Here is a 20,643-nt window from a genome sequence, read left to right on the forward strand (position 1 = left end):
TTTGTATGACTTAAGCTGCTTCACAAATTCTAATCCTAAAGTTAAACTATATGTTTGTAAACACCTTATGATTTAGTGCTTTCAATATGTACTTCATCCAATTAAACTTTGATTGGCGTCGGTGATCTCCAAATTAAATAAGTTGTCTAAATTTAAGTGACCCGATTATAGTGAGAACTAGGATTTTCGAGTAACTCGTACATCAAGAATATAAGCCAAAATGCAAATTCATACCCGGAACTGTAATGATATACTAATGATACTTCAAAACTGTGTTTTGTCTAGTTTATTATACCCATAGTATAAAATGGTTTGTTCATACTTTTTATTGATGTTCTTTATACACATAGCCAAGAAATCAGAGAATCACATGCAAATAAAGGTCTTAAGGGTTGTAAATTATTTCATTCACACAATCAATAAGCAAACCCTAAAAAAGGGTATTTGCCTCAACCGATTTTTTTTTTTTTTTACACAAAAGCCTCAACCGAGTTTTAATCTCTAGTTCTTTACTTTCTTCGAGATTAGATTGTGGATTGCCTCAACATGATCAAATCTCATCTCCTTAACCTAAATTTCAAATATCAGAAATATATCCTAATGAAACTTATAAGATAATAAAAATCAGTGCGTATGAGCAGCATTAGTCTAGTGATTTATAATAACTTTTCATCATAAATTTAAGGTTCTTAAGCATCTCAAAACTAATATGTACGTGAAAGTAAAATTCCATCACGGTAGTAACACATCAAATCCATGGCTGGTGCAACCTTGTAGAATATCTAAAATTTATCTATCAACCTATATCAATAATAGGCTCTGGATCAAGAATAAAAAAATACTAATGGATGATACTCTTTTTTCTATCGGTTTGAACTAGGGTTTCTACGTCGGGTTAACAATTTACGACCTATCGACATAGGACGTTTTACGCCAACCGTCTAATTAATCAAACTGGGGTAGACGAACCATTAGAAAGTAGGTATGGTATAGAGATGCTTTGTTTAACAAAGGGGGTATAGTATATAGATGAAATTGTTACAAATTGGTGCAGTTATGGAGTCTATATATTCGGTATCAATACATGTTGTTATTCCTATTTTATTATATAAGATCCGCGTCTTGTCTTGCCGATTATATATAAAAATTATTTTATGTATATTATGAAATAATAAATATATATACACTAAACATAATTAAGAAAGAGGTGAGAGAAAATTATCTATGTTCTCTCTTCTCCAAACCTCATCTTCTTCGGTGTTCTTCTTTGATTCTTCTCCGGTGGCTGGCGGTAAGCTTTTAACCGTCGGCCACCACCCCTAATCACTCCCCTTGATCCAGTCCTCATCCCTGTTAAGCTATGGTCTCCTCACCTCCTCTTTGCTCCTCCTTCTCTAGTCTTCACCTGATTGCGGCCGGATCCGGTGACTAAATCGATATTTGAGTGTGTCCCTAGTGTCTCCGGAGAGAGGGTGAGGTTGTGATTGTCCGGTTGCCTACAGGAGGCACCGTCTGTAACACCCCCGAACCGCCTAAGCATAGGTCAACCCACCGACCAACAATCAAACAAGAACATGACCGACGGACGACCCACACCAAGGGTTGGAGATGAAAGGCCAACCGGCCAGCCAACAATCAAACAAGAACATGACTGACCGTCCAACCCAACACCATGGTCCGGAAGCGCTACGTGACGGGCTAGGGACGATTCGGTCAGAGTCACAAACTTTACTCCACGACCTAGACCAGTTCATCCACTAACTCGTCCCACTGCGTCAAGGCACAAGGCTTTGCAACCCGTACCTAGAGTTAGCGTTTTCCGTTAGATCGAGGCCTAAGGCTTTTCAACCCGTACTACGACCTAACGTTGTGTTAGACCGGACTAGTCAAATATCAGAGTACTCATGAAGCGCATATAAAACAATTACTTTTATTAATTTAGGAAATATTCATACATAGAATAATCCAAGACTGGGCCCGGCCTAATGCCAAATCGAGTCAACATAACACAATTCACAATACCGTTTACAAAAGGCATGAAAATCTACACCGGCGGTCCTAACGTCCAGCACCGAGCTATCCGATCATCTTTGCCTAAAGCGACCTGCAAAAAGGACAACGGAGTTGGATGAGTAATCTAGTATTACTCAGTGAGCTGGCGGCCTCTACCCGCAACCTAAACTCTATCCAGAAACCCAAAATAACAATCAATCTAGCCCTAGCATGCAATAAAAGCTAAGGCTAAGCAAACCGTTACTAAGTTAGACTTGGCCTCCTGCCACGATCTAACTTCAAGTAACGGGAACCTGCATTAAAACAAGTCAACAAACAATCCCTAGCTAACCATATATACGCCTGAGTTCAATACTCATGTAGTGTTAGACACTTAGACTATACAAGTATCATTAATCGATCAACCAACAATCAAACAAGAACATGATCGGCCAACCAATGATACCACATAGCTTTAATACCCTTCACAAGCAATCCCTCAAACATATACATGCCAACATCAGGCCTACACTAACCAAATACACACCAAGCCTAATCCGGTACCTAAACCAGACTTAAGACTTAATGTCAGAACCTGCAAGCAAATCAGTCAACCACAAACACAATCACAATAATAAGACTATGAGTAACTACGACTCGATCTAACTTGTAACACCGTATATCGATGTTACACTAACTCGATCTAAACACAACACAACACACTACCCCGGGAAATGGTGACTTAGTGTTCATCCTCTCTATCGGCAATATCCTATCTTCCTACCACAAAGGCCAGAAGAAGGAACTTTCAACCGACCGCGGCCCACAGTCATTCGGGTCACCGCGCGACAGCCCACAGTCCTTCGGATCACTGCCACATTACACCGTCGTGTAATCACTCAGCCATAGGCCATGATCCCGTCTCTCTGAGTCTTCCCGATCCAGCGAATAAGGGGTTTCCTTGAACCCGCTGAATATGAGGGCGAGGAAACACTAATCAACCCCAAACAAGCCTAGTATGGGCGGGTTACGCACATACTGTCGGCACCACTCACACAACACAAACTCAATTTAGAACCTAACGTAACGATAAAGTTCCAGATCCTAACTAGACACTCAACTCTACAACACAAACCAGTAGTACCAGTAGTCCGGCCTATATGGCCTAAGACCCTTAGTACTAACTACTAAACAATAATATCAATACTAAACAATACAATCAAACCGTTACCCAGATAGTCCAGCCTCCCGCTGAGAAACTATCTTTAAAGATAACGGGAACCTGCACTCAACCATATCAACACGCAAGAATAGAAAACATGATGCATCCTAATCTTGGTCCTAATCAGGTTATCAATTCAGTCTTAATTCCATTCATCTCAGCTTAGCCCTTGCTAAACTGAGTCCGGTTCCATAAAATAACCCTAAGGACTCTACCATTCAATAGCCTGATCATTCTAATCTATATGCAAACTCGATCTACCCTAAATTCCAAGTGAAATTCACACAAGCCAACTCACAGTGTTCTAGGCGAGAAGCAGCTGGTTGATCGGAGAAGACTTGGCAAAAACCCAATTGACGACATGACTGGAGTGGACTGGACTCGACTTAGACAGAACCTCGGCGTCACCATGAAGAAACTGACAGGTCTGGATGGACTGATCTGGACAGAATCTCCTTTAGCTGCTGGACAGTTCTTCGGACATTTCGGCGGAGTATCGAGGAGAACTTCGACTGATCTGAACCCATGGAACTGAACTAATCTTGGACAGCACCTCCACTTGATTGTAGGAGAATATGACTGGCTTGGACGGATTGAATTGGACAGAGCTTCCGCCTCACAATCGTATAGAATCATCGATTGGACGAAACTGGCCTTCTCGGTGGAGTATCGGTCTTCAGAATCGACCATACTCTACATCGACCACTTTATTTCTTTCTATCTCTCTAGCCACGTTGACTTCCCATCTTAACTGATCTTGACTTGATTGATCTTCAGTTGGACAGAACCTTCCTTTGGCGCTGACTCGAAATCAGTAGAGAACTGATCTCGAAAATTCTCTAAAACTCTCGAAATAGCTCGGAATCACTTGCTTTCTTTCTCTACTTTTCTCTCATGTTTTGAAATGGCTTTGGACAGGTCTGGATGTCCTCAAATTAGCTGGGGTAGTGGCCTATTTATAGAAGACACCAGCCAATCAGATTCAGGTTGGTGGCCACCCGTGTGTCGCTTCGCATGGCTCCGGACGCATGCGCGGCGGCACCTCGTGCTCCACATGGCTGGCTGCATGTCCAGGACACATGCAGGACGCCACCACTCCCCCCCAGATGTCAGGCTGCATGACTGGAACTCATGCAAGGCGCCACAGCATCACACACATGGCTGGCCGCATGCTTCGGTTGCATGCGCGGAGACACCTCGTGCTTGGCCGTTCCACCTTGTGCTTCTACGTGTCAGGCTGCATGGACTGCTTTCATGCATGGCGACACCTCGAGCTTCTGTAGACACTTATCTTGCTGGATGGTTGACACCACGTCCTGAACCCATGCAACGAGCCACCTCGAGCTTCTCAGTCCATTGGCCTGATTTCGGTCCTTCCGGTAAATTTTTGACCCGCGATTAACCCAAAATATTTTTCTTCTCCCGTTCAGATGAGTTTAATATTTTTAATAAACTCCAATCTGAAGTCTGACCTTGGCGGTAAATATTCCCGATCCTTCGGCTTCATCGAAGACTTGCATAATACCTAAATTAGGGTTTACGTCTAATTTTGGGTTTTCCCGTCGTGCTTCGATCCCGTCGTGCTTGCTTCCCGTCCTGCTTAAGTCCCATCATGCTTCCAATGTCTTCAAAATAATATTCCGCTGATACGAAGTTTCGCGGAAAACTTTGTGCTGAAGAAACGTCATTCTTCACAAACGTCGAGCTTCTAAACCGTCGTGCTTCCAAAAATGTTATGCTTCCAAAACGTTTGTCTCATCAATCTAAGACATTTTCTAACTATGGTCGAGCAACTTATTCGACTCATAGTTCACTCACGATCACTTCTTCGCCCACCTCGTACTTCAAAACTTCTCGATCGATCCTTATCGCCTGCGACTCGACCACCACAAAGATACTCGACCACTCTTTTCTATTCTTTCTTTTTTTTTTTTTTTTTTTTTAACGGGTTTCTACACCGTCGGCTTGGTAGATCTAGGGTTTTGTGTAAGCCTGGATCTGGGTCAGATCCGCCTCAGAGGCTTGCTGGAATAAAGTGCTTTGCTTCATCTCCGTTCTCCGCCTCCTCTTAGTTTCCCCTGCCTCCTCCTTCGGTTGTTCATGTTAGAGCTTTCCCGTTTTTGTTTCCCCTCGTTCAAAACGATATGAAGAGCATGAGGATCTCGTCGGGACCTCTCCCTTAATTCAAGAGACAATAACCATGGCTTCCTACGGTGATCGTTTGGATCCCCTGCTTGCTACCGATGTTGTCTACTAGGGTTTTGAGGACAACCCGATATCGTGATTCACTTGCATTTAGGCATAGCCCTCTATCGCCTCTCGGACCGCCTGTTGTCGAGGAGCTTCATACCTCCTCTGCGCTTCATACCCTTGCATTCAAAGCTCCGACAGTCAGACATTGTGTTATCTCGTAGTCTTGCTGCATCATTTGTGTCGCGTGGGTGGTTTTGGAGCCTGTTTGTACCGCCTACGCTTGACCATAACTCGAGCCTCAGCGTAAGCAGCGTCACTTCGGGCCTGAACCTTTGTCAACTGTCGAGATAGCTAGGGGTTGGTTGGTTGACGTCCTCCTCCAGCGGAGCTCTGGGGCGTAAGGAAGGCGCTACCGTCGATGTCTGCTTGGAGCCAGTTCGGTGAGTTCTCAACTGAGTCTTCTCTGGCTATTCTCTTGCTTCTTCGGTTTTGTTCCGGTTCAGCAAGAAGCGTTTTGGATAGGGTGCCTACGTTGTTGTTTCTCTTGATCTTATTGCATTATTAACTTCAGCTTTCTCTTGTTAGAAGCTTAAATTTAATCTCTTAGTCTCTTAGGGGTTTTTTAAAACTTTTGCGGCCTCTAAGATGCAAATTGGCTTTGTAAGCGAATTGTGGATGCAATTCATTTGTATCCATAACTTTCATTTTGATTCATGATATTTACCATTTAGCAAAAAATAATAAATATATATTGAATAATTAAAATTCAGTAACTATTACATATATAATTTAATTGGTGCAAACATATAAATCAATATTATTAATCCAAACAATATTTTTTCTATTTGATAGGATATATAATTAAATTTAAATGATATTAACATACATAATATATTTTTAATATTAATGTCTATTAAATGATGCTTTATATTCCTATGATTTTTTTTGTTCATTTGTATCATTTGTATCATAATATTAAATTACTCATAACAAAATTTTTCATTGTGAGATTAAATGTTTTAGTAATTTATAATTTTTTTAAAATTAAGCTGTCAATGTTTGTTCAAAGCTTTAATCAAAAAAAAAAAGTTCAAAGTAAATTTCAAAATTAAAATATTTATGTATTTTATATGGTATATAGTTTAATTTAAATATACATATATATATATATAATATCTCTTTTAATCTTAATAATTAATTAAATTAGAATTTTTTCTTATATGATTTTGTAATCATTTGTATTTTATCGTAACAAAAATTTTAAACCATGGATCACAAATTTGAATGTGAGACTCTTAACAACTTTAATAATTTATAGTGTTTTTAAAAATTCAAAAAATAATATATACAGAAAAATTTAAATTTTATTATATGGTAATGTGGTTTTTAAATTTATTTTAATAATTTAAAAGTAAACAAATATGATAGAAGTTACACTATTTTTTATCAAATCGTTATTATTCAAAATTATTAATAGTCATATATACTTTAGGCACATTAGACAATTCCATAAATTTTATTTAATAAAAAACCTATTATATAATTAGATGAACCAACATAGTTCTCTAATGATTCTAAGAATCATCCTAGTGATAACACGTGACTACAAAAAGAAGTTGTAATGTTTTTCAATTAATATATAGGGGATTTAGGATGTGTTCTATAAAGTTGGATATGTTTAACGCAAACTTGGCATATCAAATAATTTATAAAGCACTGGATCTTATTACATGCCATTGTTAGGTTTATATATATACTAGATTAAGATATGCGTCTTGTGCAAAATAAACATTTTATATATACATATAATTTTTATGTATTATATGTTTTTTTACATATTATTAAATAGTAAATATATAAAAAAATAATTAAAAAGTCAGTAACTATTACGTATATAATTAAATTGGTGCAAACACATAAATAAATTTTATTAATCTAAACAATCACTTTATATTTTATATGGTACAATATTAAATTTAAATGATATTAAAGTATATATAGTCTATTTTTAATATTAATATATATTAAATGATGATTTCTAATCATATTGCTTTTTGATCATTTGTATGTTCTTATAACAAAAATTTTAAATCACCGATAACAGAAATTTCATTGTGGAATTAATAGTTTTAGTAATTTATAATTTTTTTAAAAAAATTGAATGCAAAGTTTAAAATTTAATATTAAGTTGTCAATATTTGGGATTAATAGTTTTAGTAATTTATGAATTTTATATGGTTTATATTATAATTTAAACAATATTAATATACATCTTTTAATCTTAAAATTTTTAAATGATACTTTATACTTATATGACTATGTAATCATTTGCATTATTATCATAATAAAATTTTTAAATCATGGATCACAAAAACTTGAATGTGAGACTTTTAACAGTTTTATTAATTTATAATCGTTTTTAAAAAATTAAAATGTAACATATTGGTTTAAAATTAAAAAAATATGATAGAAGTTACACTAATTTTTATCAAAGATTTCTTATTCAAAATAATTAATTTTCATATATACTTTAGCCAAATTAGTAAATTCCGTAATTTTTATTAAAGGAAAAAATGAAGAACATTAATAATGAATTTATGGTTAATTTAATAAAAAATTTATTATATATTTAGATGGACCAACCTATTTCTTTAAGGATCTTAAGACTTATTGTGGTGATGACACATTAATACATCAAATGTTGTAATACTTCTATTTTAATATATAATGGATATATATATATATATATATATATTATAAACTATTAGAAATATTCCTTTGTTTAAGATATATAATATTAAAAAGGAAAAAAAATGTTTATTTTCTGATATTTTTGTTTGTCAACGTTTATTGTCTAATATATATATTTGTATTTCTACGATAAGTGCTTTTCTTGTCTTCTTTTCTTCTAGGATTTAAGCTAATGATATTAATTTTTGTAAAAATAATAATAATTAAAGCATGGAATTTATGGTTAAATACAAAATAAAATAAATCAAGTAAGGAAAATCATTATCATGATAAAATGGTTTGTTCCTAATTATATATATTGAGATAATGATGACGATATGTGATTTATAATTACATATGTATGTGAATATAGTTGATAAAATTATTATTAGTAATAAATTGGTAAAATAAACTGAGTAAAATGTGAATCCTAATTTAACATATGATAGTAGTTTATAAACCATGTTTGGCTTAACATTTTATGTCTTGAGGTTACATTTATGTAATTGGTCTAAATCCCAAACATAGTATATTTAAGTTATGACAACCAACTCATTACGAAGTTATTGGTAAAAAACTAACGATAATCTCTGTTAGGAATGTCATAACTAACTAGAACCAAAAACACAACTATATTTTTAGAAGTTCAACAAATTTAAAGAACATACATATACAAGCATGTTTTCAAATTTGTAGAAGGCAACATATCTGGAGAAGAAAAATAAACAAATCAACTAAGACAATGAAGCTTCAGTTGTTATGGCTTGCTTTGGTATTCATTGCCGTTGAAACTAATGCAGCGAAGCAAGGAAAGAATGCAACAATCCCTGCACTAATAGTTTTTGGAGATTCAATTATGGATACTGGTAATAACAATAGACTCCCAACTCTTTTGAAGTGCAATTTTCCTCCCTATGGCAAGGATTTTCCCGGCGGTTTGGCCACAGGAAGATTTTCTGATGGAAGAGTTCCCTCTGATCTCATTGGTAACTATTTGAAGTATTATTTTTTTTATTTGTTTATAGAAAATCTTATAGCTAATTTTATATCATGATACATTTGTTTTCACCAATTTTATTTCAGCTGAAAAGTTGGGAATAGCCAAGTCACTACCAGCATTTATGAACCCGAATTTGAAGCCCCAAGATCTTCTCAAGGGTGTAACATTTGCATCTGGAGGAACTGGTTACGATCCATTAACGGCTAAGATTATGGTATGTTATAATATATTTTGTCGTCAGCGCTTGTTACATTTTATAGTTAATTGATACATTTTCTATTATTTTGTTCTTTTGCAGTCCGTGATATCAGTCTGGGATCAACTAACATATTTCAAGCGATACATATCAACGATCAAACAACATTTTGGAGAGAAAAAAGCTCAAGATATCTTGGACCATAGTTTTTTTGTTGTGTGTTCCAGTAGCAACGACCTTGCTCACACTTTCATGGCTCAATCTCATAAATATGACCGCACCTCATATCCCAATTTCTTGGCTGACTCAGCAGTCAAATTCGTAAGAGTAAGTATTTTAAACTGATTAATATACAAACTTAAATCAAACAATATAACCTTATATCTAACACTAATTATATACCTTATGTATAATACATAGGAATTACATAAGCTTGGAGCTAAGAAAATCGGAGTGTTTAGCGCAGTGCCGGTTGGATGTGTACCACTTCAAAGAACAGTGTTTGGAGGAATGTTTACAAGAGGATGTGTTAAACCGTTAAACGACATGGCAAAACAATTCAACGCAAGGCTTTCACCAGCTCTAGAATCTTTAGATAAAGAGCTGGACGGTGTAATCCTCTACATTGATGTTTATGATACTCTTTACGACATGATCCAACATCCTTCAAAATACGGTAACTCATCTTACAAATATAGTTTTACAAGAAAATTATTTGTATCATAAAACCTGAACCAAACTACTGAAGTATTAAGTGAATTTATCTCAACATGTTTCAGGTTTTGAGGTAGCTGATAGAGGATGTTGCGGTAGGGGCTCTCTCGCGATATCCTACATGTGCAACTCATTGAATCCATTCACATGTTCTAATTCCTCGGCCTATATATTTTGGGATAGCTACCACCCAACGGAGAGAGCATATCAAGTTATTGTTGACAACTTGCTTGACAAATATTTAAGCAAAATCTATTGATGTTTAATCATCTAACTAAAACTTATTGATCTCTTGGTGCGATTGTGTTTCCCCATCTCATTTTGGTCTCTCTGGTGTATTCATTCTTCAATTTTATGAATGTCATATAAAGTGCACTACAACAAACTAATACAACGGAAAATCAGTTTATTACATTCTCTTTTATTTTTATTCCCAAACATGGCATATAAAATAATTATATTGGGGCTGGACAAAATATCCGGACTCGAATAATCGGCCCAAAACCGACCCAAAAATCAGGGTATCGAACCCGATCAGACCTGGGGTAAATAACCGAAAGGGTCCTAAATTGCTATATCCGAAGAACCAGTACCAAACCCGATCCGAACGGAGAACCGAATGAGTGTCCGAAGATATCCAGAAGTTAAATGTATATCTAAAATATTAGTTATAATTATACTTATAATTATTTTAATAATTTAAATTAAAATCATAAATTAAATATATTAGTTACTTTTCAATACTTTGTGTATTTTCAGATAAAATAAGATAGTTTTGATAGAAATACTCAAACAAAACCATATCTAATGAGTATTTTTTTTAATTATTTTTGGTACATTTGGATAGTTTGAATACAAAATATACTAACTGAATCGGGTAATATGGTTACTTTAGATAAAAAAATATCCGAACCTGTTTCATATACTTTGGTTATTGGTTATTTTCAGGTTTCTACACATCGGAATCAAACCCATCCGGATCAAGGAGGACCTGATTCGAACCCGATCCGAAATTTTGTAATACCTGATTGGGGCGTGGTTTAAAAACCCAAAAAAATCCGATACCAGAAAGAACCGATCCATACCCAATCGGGTACTCTTATGTCCAAGCCTAGTACTGCACATTCACTTGATCTATATGTCATTCTTACTTCTTAGTTTTCTTAGAATTTTATAAGTGTCTATACAACAATATAAATTATTAAAAATGTCTTTTTCTTAAGATAGTATTAAAAAGGAAGAGAACATTTATTTTTAATACATGTTCTTATTAGAACTGATTTTAGTTTCTTCTTTCACTCTAGGATTCAAATTAATGATATAAATTTTTGAAACCAAAACAATAATTAAAGCATGGAATTTATGGTTAAAATCCAAAATAAAATAAACAAAGTGAGGAAATAATGGCCATACGGGGAAAGTCCCAGACTTCCATCATCTATGAAAATCAATGTGGTTCTCTCTTGGACACTAAGAACATTTCAAACGAGAAGAATACCTGTTTATTTGGAATTTGGCAAGTGGTTTGTTCCTAATAATTATATATATATATATAATTAGTACAATTATTTTTAGTTACAAATTGGTAAAATACGAAAAGGAAAGAAAAGACGAAACATAAATCATGGATCAACTAAGCACTCTCGAAGACTTGCTTAAGAATAAGTGCGAGATAGAGGAAGACAAGATAAAGGTCAATAGCACCCGTAAAATGCGAGTCCTAATCTAAAATATGATAATAGTTTTATAAACCAAGTTTGGCTTAACATTTTATATCTTGCGGTTACATTACTGTAACTGGTCTAAATCCCAAACATAGTATATTTAAGTTGTGACAACCAACTTATTACAATGTTATTAGTAAGAAATAACAATAATCTTTGTTGTCTTTAAAACCATAAGGAATGTCATAACTAACTAGAGCCAACAAACACAACTATATTTTTAGAAGTTCAACAAATTAAAAGAACATATATATACAAGCATGTTTTCAAATTTGTAGAAGGCAACATATCTGGAGAAGAAAAATAAACAAATCAACTAAGACAATGAAGCTTCAGTTGTTATGGCTTGCTTTGGTATTCATTGCCGTTGAAACTAATGCAGCGAAGCAAGGAAAGAATGCAACAATCCCTGCACTAATAGTTTTTGGAGATTCAATTATGGATACTGGTAATAACAATAGACTCCCAACTCTTTTGAAGTGCAATTTTCCTCCCTATGGCAAGGATTTTCCGGGCGGCTTGGCCACGGGAAGATTTTCTGATGGAAGAGTTCCCTCTGATCTCATTGGTAACTATTTGAAGTATTTTCTTATATTTGTTTATAGAAAATCTTATAGCTATTTTTATACCATGATACATTTGTTTTCACCAATTTTCTTTCAGCGGAAAAGTTGGGAATAGCCAAGTCACTACCAGCATTTATGAACCCGAATTTGAAGCCCCAAGATCTTCTCAAGGGTGTAACATTTGCATCTGGAGGAACTGGTTACGATCCATTAACGGCTAAGATTATGGTATGTTATAATATATTTTGTCGTCAACGCTTGTTACATTTTATAATTAATTGATACATTTTCTATTATTTTTTTCTTTTGCAGTCCGTGATATCAGTCTGGGATCAATTAACATATTTCAAGCGATACATATCAACGATCAAAAAACATTTTGGAGAGAAAAAAGCTCAAGATATCTTGGACCATAGTTTTTTTGTTGTGTGTTCCAGTAGCAACGACCTTGCTCACACTTTCATGGCTCAATCTCATAAATATGACCGCACCTCATATCCCAATTTCTTGGCTGACTCAGCAGTCAAATTCGTAAGAGTATGTATTTTAAACTGATTAATATACAAACTTAAATCAAACAATATAACTTTATATCTAACACTAATTATATATCTTATGTATAATACTTAGGAATTACATAAGCTTGGAGCTAAGAAAATCGGAGTGTTTAGCGCAGTGCCGGTTGGATGTGTACCACTTCAAAGAACAGTGTTTGGAGGAATGTTTACAAGAGGATGTGTTAAACCTTTAAACGACATGGCAAAACAATTCAACGCAAGGCTTTCACCAGCACTAGAATCTTTAGATAAAGAGTTGGACGGTGTTATCCTCTACATTAATGTTTATGATACTCTTTTCAACATGATCCAACATCCTTCAAAATACGGTAAGCTCATCTTATAAATTTTCCATTTGTATCATTAAACCTGAACCAAACTACTGAAGTCTAAGTGAATTTATCTCATCATGTTTCAGGTTTTGAGGTAGCTGATAGAGGATGTTGCGGTAGAGGCTCTCTCGCAATATCTTACATGTGTAACTCATTGAATCCATTCACATGTTCTAATTCTTCGGCCTATATATTTTGGGATAGCTACCACCCAACTGAGAGAGCTTATCAAGTTATGGTTGACAACTTGCTTGACAAATATTTAAGCAAAATCTATTGATGTTTAAACATCTAACTAAAACTTGTTGATCTCTTGCTGTGATTGTGTTTTCTCCCCCATCTCATTTTTGTCTCTCTTTATGTATTCATTCTTCAAAATTTCAATGTTTCAAAATTTATAAATGTTTAAAATGCACAGCAGGCAATATAATACTGGAACAAAACGTAAATCAGTTTATTACATTCTCTTTTATCTTTCGATAACTCTCCGGCTGTTTCTGAAATCAGCAGAGTCTGTGTCTTTACCATCACTATTCCCATGGCGGTTTCCTCTTCCTCCTCCTCTGTTAGATCCCCTGAAACTCCCTGCACCGCGTCCTCCTCTACTGCTCTTTCTATCAAACCCATCATCAAAACCGCCACTTCTGCTTCCCATTCTTTCCCCAAACCCGCCTCTATCTTCTCTGTTCCCTCTTGATCTACCTGACCCTCTGTAATCTTCGCCGTCACTATCAAAACCACCCCTTCTGCCTCCTCCAGTTCTTCCTCCCCTCCCTCTTGATCTATTATCCGAGAAGCCACTTGAGGCATTATAATCATTGAAACCACCCCGTCCACCTCTCATTCTTCCTCTGTTCCCTCCTCTTGATCTATTACCAGAGAAACTTGACCCTCTGTACTCTTTATCATCCATGTCATCATCATCAGATTCTGAAGCTGAATAGGATCTTCTTTTTCCCTTAAACCCTCCTCTTGCACCGTTACTTCTTTGGCCACCACCACCCCTTAAACCAGACCTGGGACCATCGTCCTCCATATCAGAGTCGAGCCCAAACTCATCGTCCGACCCAAAAGTCAGTTTTCTAGAAGGCGGACCTCTGTTTGTTGAAGCAACGTGGCTTGATTTCCACCTGGGAGTGACGGAAGCTTCATCATCTGAACTGAAACCGAGCTCATTGTCCCTAGAGAAACCTCCCCTACTGTTTCCATTCCTGTTGCTTCCTCCTCTGTGTGCATTGTAACCAGCCTTTGACTCTGGAAACTGTTCATCCTCTGAGAACTCTTCAGAAGCAAAAGAAGTTCGAGCTGGGGCCTCTCTGTTTCCAGTTTCGTCTATCTCATAGCTATCAACGTCATCTTCATCGTCAAAATCATCAAACCCAACACCAGGTCGTCTGCTCCTTCCACCAATCTCAGAACTCTCTCGTGCTCCCGGAGGAAGATTACCAAATTCTTCTTCTTCAGGATCTCTCAAACCATCCATTGGAAGGTTTTGATTCTTTCTACTGGAATCCGCATATTCAAACGCAGCAACTTCCGCACCGTCAGATTCATCGTCATCAAAATCAAAGTTCCAGGCATTGGAAACATCATCCCTCTTCACAACCTTCTCTGATTGTGATTCAGTGAACCGATGTGTTTCTTGTGTTTTGTTCTCTAAGAAAGCATCTGGTGGACGCTTGCAATCACAATGAAAACATGCCATGTTTCTCCTATAGTTTAGGAAGTTGCATCTGCCATAACAACAAGCAATATCATCAGTTCCATGACATTTGAACACAACATGTTTTTCTCTCAGACTCAACATGCCCCCTAGAAGTGTAGAAACTTACTCAGGGCATTCCCATTCTCCTGGAAGGAGCTGTCTCTTTGGCCTCTTTGCATCACACTGTAAGCAAATGGTGTTCTTTGCGAAGTTCATGAAATCGCACCTAAGAAACAAAAATTACCATCTCAGGACATAGGCTTAAAAAGGAAGAGATAAGGTGATCAAAAGAGTAAGGGTGTGACTTACTTTGGGCAGAGCCAATCACCTTTCTTCATCTCAACGTCATCACGGCCAACACGTCTTTTAGGAGGTGGAGGTGGCTGCTTGACTTTAGGTGGAGCTTTCTTGATAACTGGTGGAGTAAGGTTAGGATCGATTGGTACTTTGCTTAACTTGACAACCTCATGCAGCAGCTTACGCACCACAGTCTTAACAGATTTTTTCTTCAGGAGGCTTTTGTTGGTTACTACCGTATCATTCAACGGGTCGAAACCATAGGTGAACAAAATCTTCATGAGGTCAAGGGTTCGAGCCTCGTCCTCTTTGTTTGTTAACAGAAACGCCTTCTCGCACGAGTTTCTCAAGCTGCAGGAACTGCAGACCTGATATATAAAATGGATGTTAACATCTGAAGAATCTATTGATAGTAAACCAGTCAGGAAATAATAACCAGAGAAGAAAAGAGTAAGACTAACAAAGGAGACATTATGAAACCTAAAACCCACACAGCCAATGAGCTAAAAGCCTAAAGTCTCTTAATTTCCTATCCTATTCTTCCATATATATCACCTACACCTCACATTCAACTGTCTTATCAAAATCAAAATGTAAGCAGGGCAGGATCTGAGATTTTGGAGGCTATAAACATATTTTTAAAAGCTTAGTAAAAAAAAATTCATAATTTGGAAGCCTATGCCTCTAAAAAACTCTAAAAGTTTTGGGGGTGGAAGCTAATGTTTCATTAGGATGTGCACAGATTGTAAGAGATGCATAGTAGTAGTACACCAAAATCAGAGAGATTGCAAGGGCAGTGATAGCTATGCTTCAAGATTAATGATAAGAAAAGAAAATGGTGGTGCTTCAGTACAAAAGCAAAGTATTATCAAATGAAGCTTACATCTCCTTCATCGAGATGGACACGCTTCCTCAGTAGCTTTCCCGAGAAAACAACTTTTCTATCAGTCGCTGGACACCCATGGCCGACAAGTATCTGAATGTCGTTCCTCGACAATGACCTGAAGCAAAAAAAAAAAAAAAATTCATATAAAGCACAGAGCAGTTGATAATGTTTCAAAATGATTCTGAAAACAACTAACTTTTGTTATATACCACACAGTATAAACATTAGCAAATGAACAGTCATCATAAAGGCATAAGCTTTGTTAGATTTTCAGAAGGTTGAACAAACCTTAGAATATCGAAACGGTCTTTTCCGAAATTAATACAAGCGTTCTGAACAGCTCTAAAGTCCTGGAGCAAAGCAGCTCCAACATTTGACGAAGATGATGGTGAAACATCGATTCCCAAACTCTGCACCATCATCTCGTCTTCATCATCATCGTCACGTTGCCTCCTAAGATCAAAGTAGTTCTGCTTCACCAATACCTCCATAAGCTCCATCCACTCTGGCCACGGATGCACCAACTCCACCGCGCCATTCTCCTTACTCAACACTGACTGAGTCAAGTCCTCCTCGGGTCTTTCATTATCCCCGACGGATTCGGATTCGGATTTTTCAGGATCCGGATCTCGTCTAATAGCAGGAGGAGTTGGTGGTTGTTTGGACTGGCGCCAAGCGCGGATACGCTCGAGGGTCTCGTCTTGCTCGGAGTGGCGTTTCTCGATTGCGTCGATCTGATCGAAGACGAAGCTGAGGCGGGAAGAGAGGGAGGAGGAAGGTTTGTGGTTTTCTTCAGGGGAGGAAGAGTTATTAGGGTTGCTCTGTGCGGAGGTGGAGAGTGGTTTTGCGAGGAATGGGTGGAAAAGGCGGCGGCTTTTAGGGTTTATGTTGAGGAGAGAGATGCGTTTGATGAGGAGGAGAGAGATTGAAGGAAGCATAGCTTGAATAAAATGGGGATTACTCAAAGAGTGGTGAGGGTTGCCATTGAAACGGTTTTTAGGGAAAGAAAGGGTTTATGGTTCTGTGTCTTCTGGTTAAACCCATCGAGGACTCGCCTGCTTCAGAGGATCTTTTGTTCCGGTTTGATTCGGTTTAAATACATTTTGGTTCAATTCGGTTTTTAAAGAGAGAGAGAGAGAGTCATGTTTTCAACTTTCAAAATGAATACAAGTTTTTTTGTTGGTGTAAAAAATGATACTACAAGTTAATATTTTATACTATGAATGAACCTAGAGATTATGTCGCTCAATTTTAATTTTTCTAAATTAATTAAATTTACATTTTAAAATCATAAAATTAATTTGTGTTTGTGCGTGCCACTATAAAAATAAGCATCATTATTCGATAAAAACCTTGTTTAGAATTGCATTAGGCATGACTCGGATAATCGGGTATAAATTAGCGAGATAATGAAAATAAAAAATTTAATCGAAGACTAGTTTTGGAAAAATAAAACTTAGTTGTCTAAATAATAATATTTTTGTTTAATGTACCTAAGAGTTCTAATGGATGATGATGCTCTAAGACTAATTAAAAGTACATGTTTTTGTCACACTCATTTATAAAGGTATCCAAGTGAATCTTGAACTTTAAAATTCTTGACATAACATGTGCTCTATTGTTCCAGATCTTGGAAGTAAGAAGCATTTATTTATTTTTCTTATAATCACTTTCGTATACTGAACAGCTTATAGTGAAAGAGATGAACTGAATCACTTGATGAGAATACATCTCGTTGGTGCACCTTCCGCTCCAGGCAATCTCAACGGTAAGCAATGAAGCGAGTACACTCCTACCTCCACATCATCCAGCTTCAGCGCTTCCACAGGGATTATATCCTGATAATCATATGTATATATGCCTCTTCTCACTTTTGACACGCCTACTTAACAAACCAATGATCTCTACGACTTTCTTGTCTAGTGAAAATAGCTACGCTCAATCATATCCAAAGGTTTGATAGTCGAATATTAAAAGAGAAAATTCGATGAAGAAAAACATGCCACAAATCTTCAAGAAACAAAAGCAATAGTTTTGGTAATTGATACTTTAATAGGGAAAGATATAGTATACTCACCCGTTCTCCTAGTATAAACTTGTGCGTTTCAGGCGCTTCCTCATAAGCAGCAAAAGAAAGATAATCAAGCCCTGAGATTCCACGATGTAGAGTAGTCCTAGGCTACTAGCTAAGAAATACTCTTGAGGATACTTAAAAGAAAAAGAAAAAAAGAAACTAGAAAATCCATTTCTTACCAATAAGTTTGATATCTGTATTCTCAACCAACCATTTCGCCCCATCCATCATGAATCCAGCAAAGCTCGAATCGAACTCTTTCTCAAACATAAGCCGCCTGAATAAACTCAACAGTAGAGAGAGAAAAACAGTGATTAGATTCGAAACAAAAGTAACATTTTCTATGAGCTCATAATCAAATATTGAAACTTACCTGTCAGTGTTCAATGTTCTAAAGAGCACACGACGAACTCCCTTTGGAATATGAAGTGATTTCATAACCTCAGCTATTTAAATTCAACCAAAAACATTAGACATAATATGATTTTCTTGAAACTATTCATTGTTTAATAAAAACTCTCAAACTCACCAGTGATATTCTTATCCCTTGGAACATCAACCAACAGGGCAGGGCCTACACAATTTTAAACAATATCAGTTCAAAGCAAAAAATAGAAACCCATTATTAACTTACCGTTTAGGACTTGGAGGTCAAGCGAATCGGAATCGAAACCAGCGTCGTAATACTTGTCATGAAAGTGGCCTGGTGCATCAAGGTGTGTACCGGTGTGAACAGATAGTTTCATCTCCGAGGTATTAGAGAGGGATTGGTTCTTCATACTCGTGGTTAGACGCAGGAACGGTTTAACTCCTTCTGTCGATTCCCAGACCGGCATATCCTGCGTGTACCGGTGGGTTATGTCGAATATCTTCCTTTCGCCATAAACCTCCCGACGGATCGGTTTCAGATCGTCAGAGGAGGTCATGGCTACGTGGAAGGTAGTGGGAATCGACGGAAAAGCTTCATCAGCGGCGATGACAGAGGAGAGGAAGAGTGTACTGGCGATGGTGAGGAAAGGAATCATTATCTCGGTTCGTAGGTCAACGTGGATTCATGAACCTTGGTTGGTATTCATATAGTATTCTGTTCGTAATGTTTTATTGGTCTGTCAATTTTATGATGATCAATCAAACTGATATTAACTTCGAACCATAGAAGATGTTCCTTAAATAGATACTAGATGAAATTATCGTATGTACACGCGAGTATTTCTTTTATAACAAAACTATTTATCTGCGAGAAAAAATATATACAAATTTTAGATAACTTTCAGGGGAATTGGATTCAATATACATAAAATAAAAGAAAATTAATGTTATAACTATAACAACAAGGGCAATTGTCAATAATAGCACCTTTTGAAGTTTATGTCCCAAAAATAGCACTAGAATGAGAAAGTCACAAAAATAGGTTTCATTAAAGGGGTAATTTACCCTTATACCCTTTGTTATAAGAATAAAAAAAAAACATTTCATTTCCTTCAATCGCGAATCCTGTCGTCTCCTCTCTGGAATCTTCAAACCCTCACCGGCACTGTCGTCTCCGACTCGGGAATCGTCGTCTCCGACTCGGGAATCGTCGTCTCCGGCTCGGGAATCATCTTCTCCGACTCGGGAATCGTCGTCTCCGGCTCGGGAATCATCTTCTCCGGCTCGCTAGTCATCTTCTTCGGCTCGCTAATCATTTTCTTCGGCTCGCCAATCATCTTCTCCCGCTCGCTAATCATCTTCTCCGGCTCGCTAATCATCTTCTCCGGCTATCTAATCATCAGCGTCACACTCTCTACTCTCAAAATCGGACACAAATCACTATGTAGCTTTTTAAAATTAGGTTTTTTGAATTAAAATTTGGGAAGCTTGCGTTTTGATTTTGATTTGTTTGTTACTCTTTCTTATTAACCAGCGAAGCAAATGAAAGACTTTTGAATTGTGGGAACACAAAGTTGTTGGAGCATAATTCATCTCTTTGAGGTATGTTGCAGATTCAACCTTCTGTGTGTTTGTACAAATTTATAAAATAAAAGTTTGTTGTCTCTTGCTGCATCTATTGAATGTTTTTAGAAGATTTCCAGAAAGCATTTGTTGCTGCATCTATTAAATGTTGAAAATTGAAACTCGGATGGTAACACATTTTGAAACTTTTTTGCTTGGAGTCTTGTTTTGATTAGGAATGTTGATATTTTTGATAGGGTCTTGAATTTGCTTATGAGTCTTTTGTTGCTTGTGAAACTGTCTAGTGTTTATAAGAATTTCAGGAAGCATTTGTTGTGTTATTTCAGGAAAGCCTTCCAGAAAAGTTTGAAATTTTTTTTTTTCTTGTTTACGTAGGATAGAAACAAGATGGGAGATTCAGTACCTCTAAAACTAGCACTGCCAGAGCTGAAGTATCCTATTGGTTCACAGCCAAAGGAAAAGTCAGCAATCAACCAATACTCTGGTTCAGATTATATCTCTA

General features: G+C 36.6%; 4 protein-coding genes across 5 annotated transcripts; 2 read left to right on the plus strand and 2 right to left on the minus strand.

The window, feature by feature from the left end:
- The first annotated feature begins 8,261 nt into the window (after positions 1-8,261).
- On the plus strand, positions 8,262-11,044 carry LOC106433775 (GDSL esterase/lipase At1g59030-like). Of its 2 annotated transcripts, none has more exons than XM_013874602.2 (5): positions 8,262-9,123; positions 9,221-9,351; positions 9,436-9,660; positions 9,754-10,009; positions 10,113-11,044. In XM_013874602.2, exons 1-5 carry the CDS (start codon positions 8,880-8,882, stop codon positions 10,304-10,306), a joined length of 1,050 nt encoding a protein of 349 aa, XP_013730056.1. In that variant the 5' UTR covers positions 8,262-8,879; the 3' UTR covers positions 10,307-11,044. The 2 variants fall into 2 exon arrangements, with proteins under 2 accessions (XP_013730056.1, XP_013730057.1); XM_013874603.2 differs by having other exon boundaries at positions 10,134-11,044.
- Positions 11,045-12,095: 1,051 nt separating this feature from the next.
- On the plus strand, positions 12,096-13,506 carry LOC106433774 (GDSL esterase/lipase At1g59030). Its single transcript, XM_048740330.1, has 4 exons — positions 12,096-12,339; positions 12,435-12,565; positions 12,968-13,223; positions 13,313-13,506. The coding sequence occupies exons 1-4, from the start codon at positions 12,096-12,098 to the stop codon at positions 13,504-13,506; spliced, it is 825 nt and encodes a 274-aa protein (XP_048596287.1).
- Positions 13,507-13,604: 98 nt separating this feature from the next.
- On the minus strand, positions 13,605-17,209 carry LOC106433773. The gene is made up of 5 exons (XM_013874599.3): positions 16,403-17,209; positions 16,112-16,229; positions 15,241-15,596; positions 15,059-15,157; positions 13,605-14,959 (listed from the first exon to the last, which is right to left on the minus strand). Exons 1-5 carry the CDS (start codon positions 17,050-17,052, stop codon positions 13,696-13,698), a joined length of 2,487 nt encoding a protein of 828 aa, XP_013730053.2. The 5' UTR covers positions 17,053-17,209; the 3' UTR covers positions 13,605-13,695.
- Positions 17,210-17,628: 419 nt separating this feature from the next.
- Positions 17,629-19,342, minus strand: LOC106407393 (cyclase-like protein 3). Its single transcript, XM_048739941.1, has 6 exons — positions 18,823-19,342; positions 18,718-18,762; positions 18,562-18,634; positions 18,368-18,465; positions 18,192-18,262; positions 17,629-17,952 (listed from the first exon to the last, which is right to left on the minus strand). The coding sequence occupies exons 1-6, from the start codon at positions 19,211-19,213 to the stop codon at positions 17,827-17,829; spliced, it is 804 nt and encodes a 267-aa protein (XP_048595898.1). The 5' UTR covers positions 19,214-19,342; the 3' UTR covers positions 17,629-17,826.
- Between the last annotated feature and the right edge of the window lie 1,301 nt (positions 19,343-20,643).

Source organism: Brassica napus, chromosome A9, assembly GCF_020379485.1.
Source record: "Brassica napus cultivar Da-Ae chromosome A9, Da-Ae, whole genome shotgun sequence".
NCBI classification, from domain to species: Eukaryota; Viridiplantae; Streptophyta; class Magnoliopsida; order Brassicales; family Brassicaceae; genus Brassica; species Brassica napus.

What these genes read in the sequence shown, in the direction of transcription:
- LOC106433774 (XM_048740330.1), top strand. Translation starts at nt 12,096, where the DNA reads ATGAAGCTTCAGTTGTTATGGCTTGCTTTGGTATTCATTGCCGTTGAA. An exon ending in CATTAACGGCTAAGATTATG is followed by an intron (nt 12,566 to 12,967) that starts GTATGTTATAAT and finishes TATAATACTTAG; the next exon opens with GAATTACATAAGCTTGGAGC. An exon ending in CCAACATCCTTCAAAATACG is followed by an intron (nt 13,224 to 13,312) that starts GTAAGCTCATCT and finishes ATCATGTTTCAG; the next exon opens with GTTTTGAGGTAGCTGATAGA.
- LOC106433775 (XM_013874602.2), top strand. Translation starts at nt 8,880, where the DNA reads ATGAAGCTTCAGTTGTTATGGCTTGCTTTGGTATTCATTGCCGTTGAA. An exon ending in CATTAACGGCTAAGATTATG is followed by an intron (nt 9,352 to 9,435) that starts GTATGTTATAAT and finishes GTTCTTTTGCAG; the next exon opens with TCCGTGATATCAGTCTGGGA. An exon ending in CAGCAGTCAAATTCGTAAGA is followed by an intron (nt 9,661 to 9,753) that starts GTAAGTATTTTA and finishes TATAATACATAG; the next exon opens with GAATTACATAAGCTTGGAGC.
- LOC106407393 (XM_048739941.1), bottom strand. Translation starts at nt 19,213, where the DNA reads ATGATTCCTTTCCTCACCATCGCCAGTACACTCTTCCTCTCCTCTGTC. An exon ending in TACAGATATCAAACTTATTG is followed by an intron (nt 18,263 to 18,367) that starts GTAAGAAATGGA and finishes GTGGAATCTCAG; the next exon opens with GGCTTGATTATCTTTCTTTT. An exon ending in AGTTTATACTAGGAGAACGG is followed by an intron (nt 17,953 to 18,191) that starts GTGAGTATACTA and finishes TATGATTATCAG; the next exon opens with GATATAATCCCTGTGGAAGC.
- LOC106433773 (XM_013874599.3), bottom strand. Translation starts at nt 17,052, where the DNA reads ATGCTTCCTTCAATCTCTCTCCTCCTCATCAAACGCATCTCTCTCCTC. An exon ending in TCCATCTCGATGAAGGAGAT is followed by an intron (nt 15,597 to 16,111) that starts GTAAGCTTCATT and finishes TTTATATATCAG; the next exon opens with GTCTGCAGTTCCTGCAGCTT. An exon ending in GGTGATTGGCTCTGCCCAAA is followed by an intron (nt 15,158 to 15,240) that starts GTAAGTCACACC and finishes TTTGTTTCTTAG; the next exon opens with GTGCGATTTCATGAACTTCG.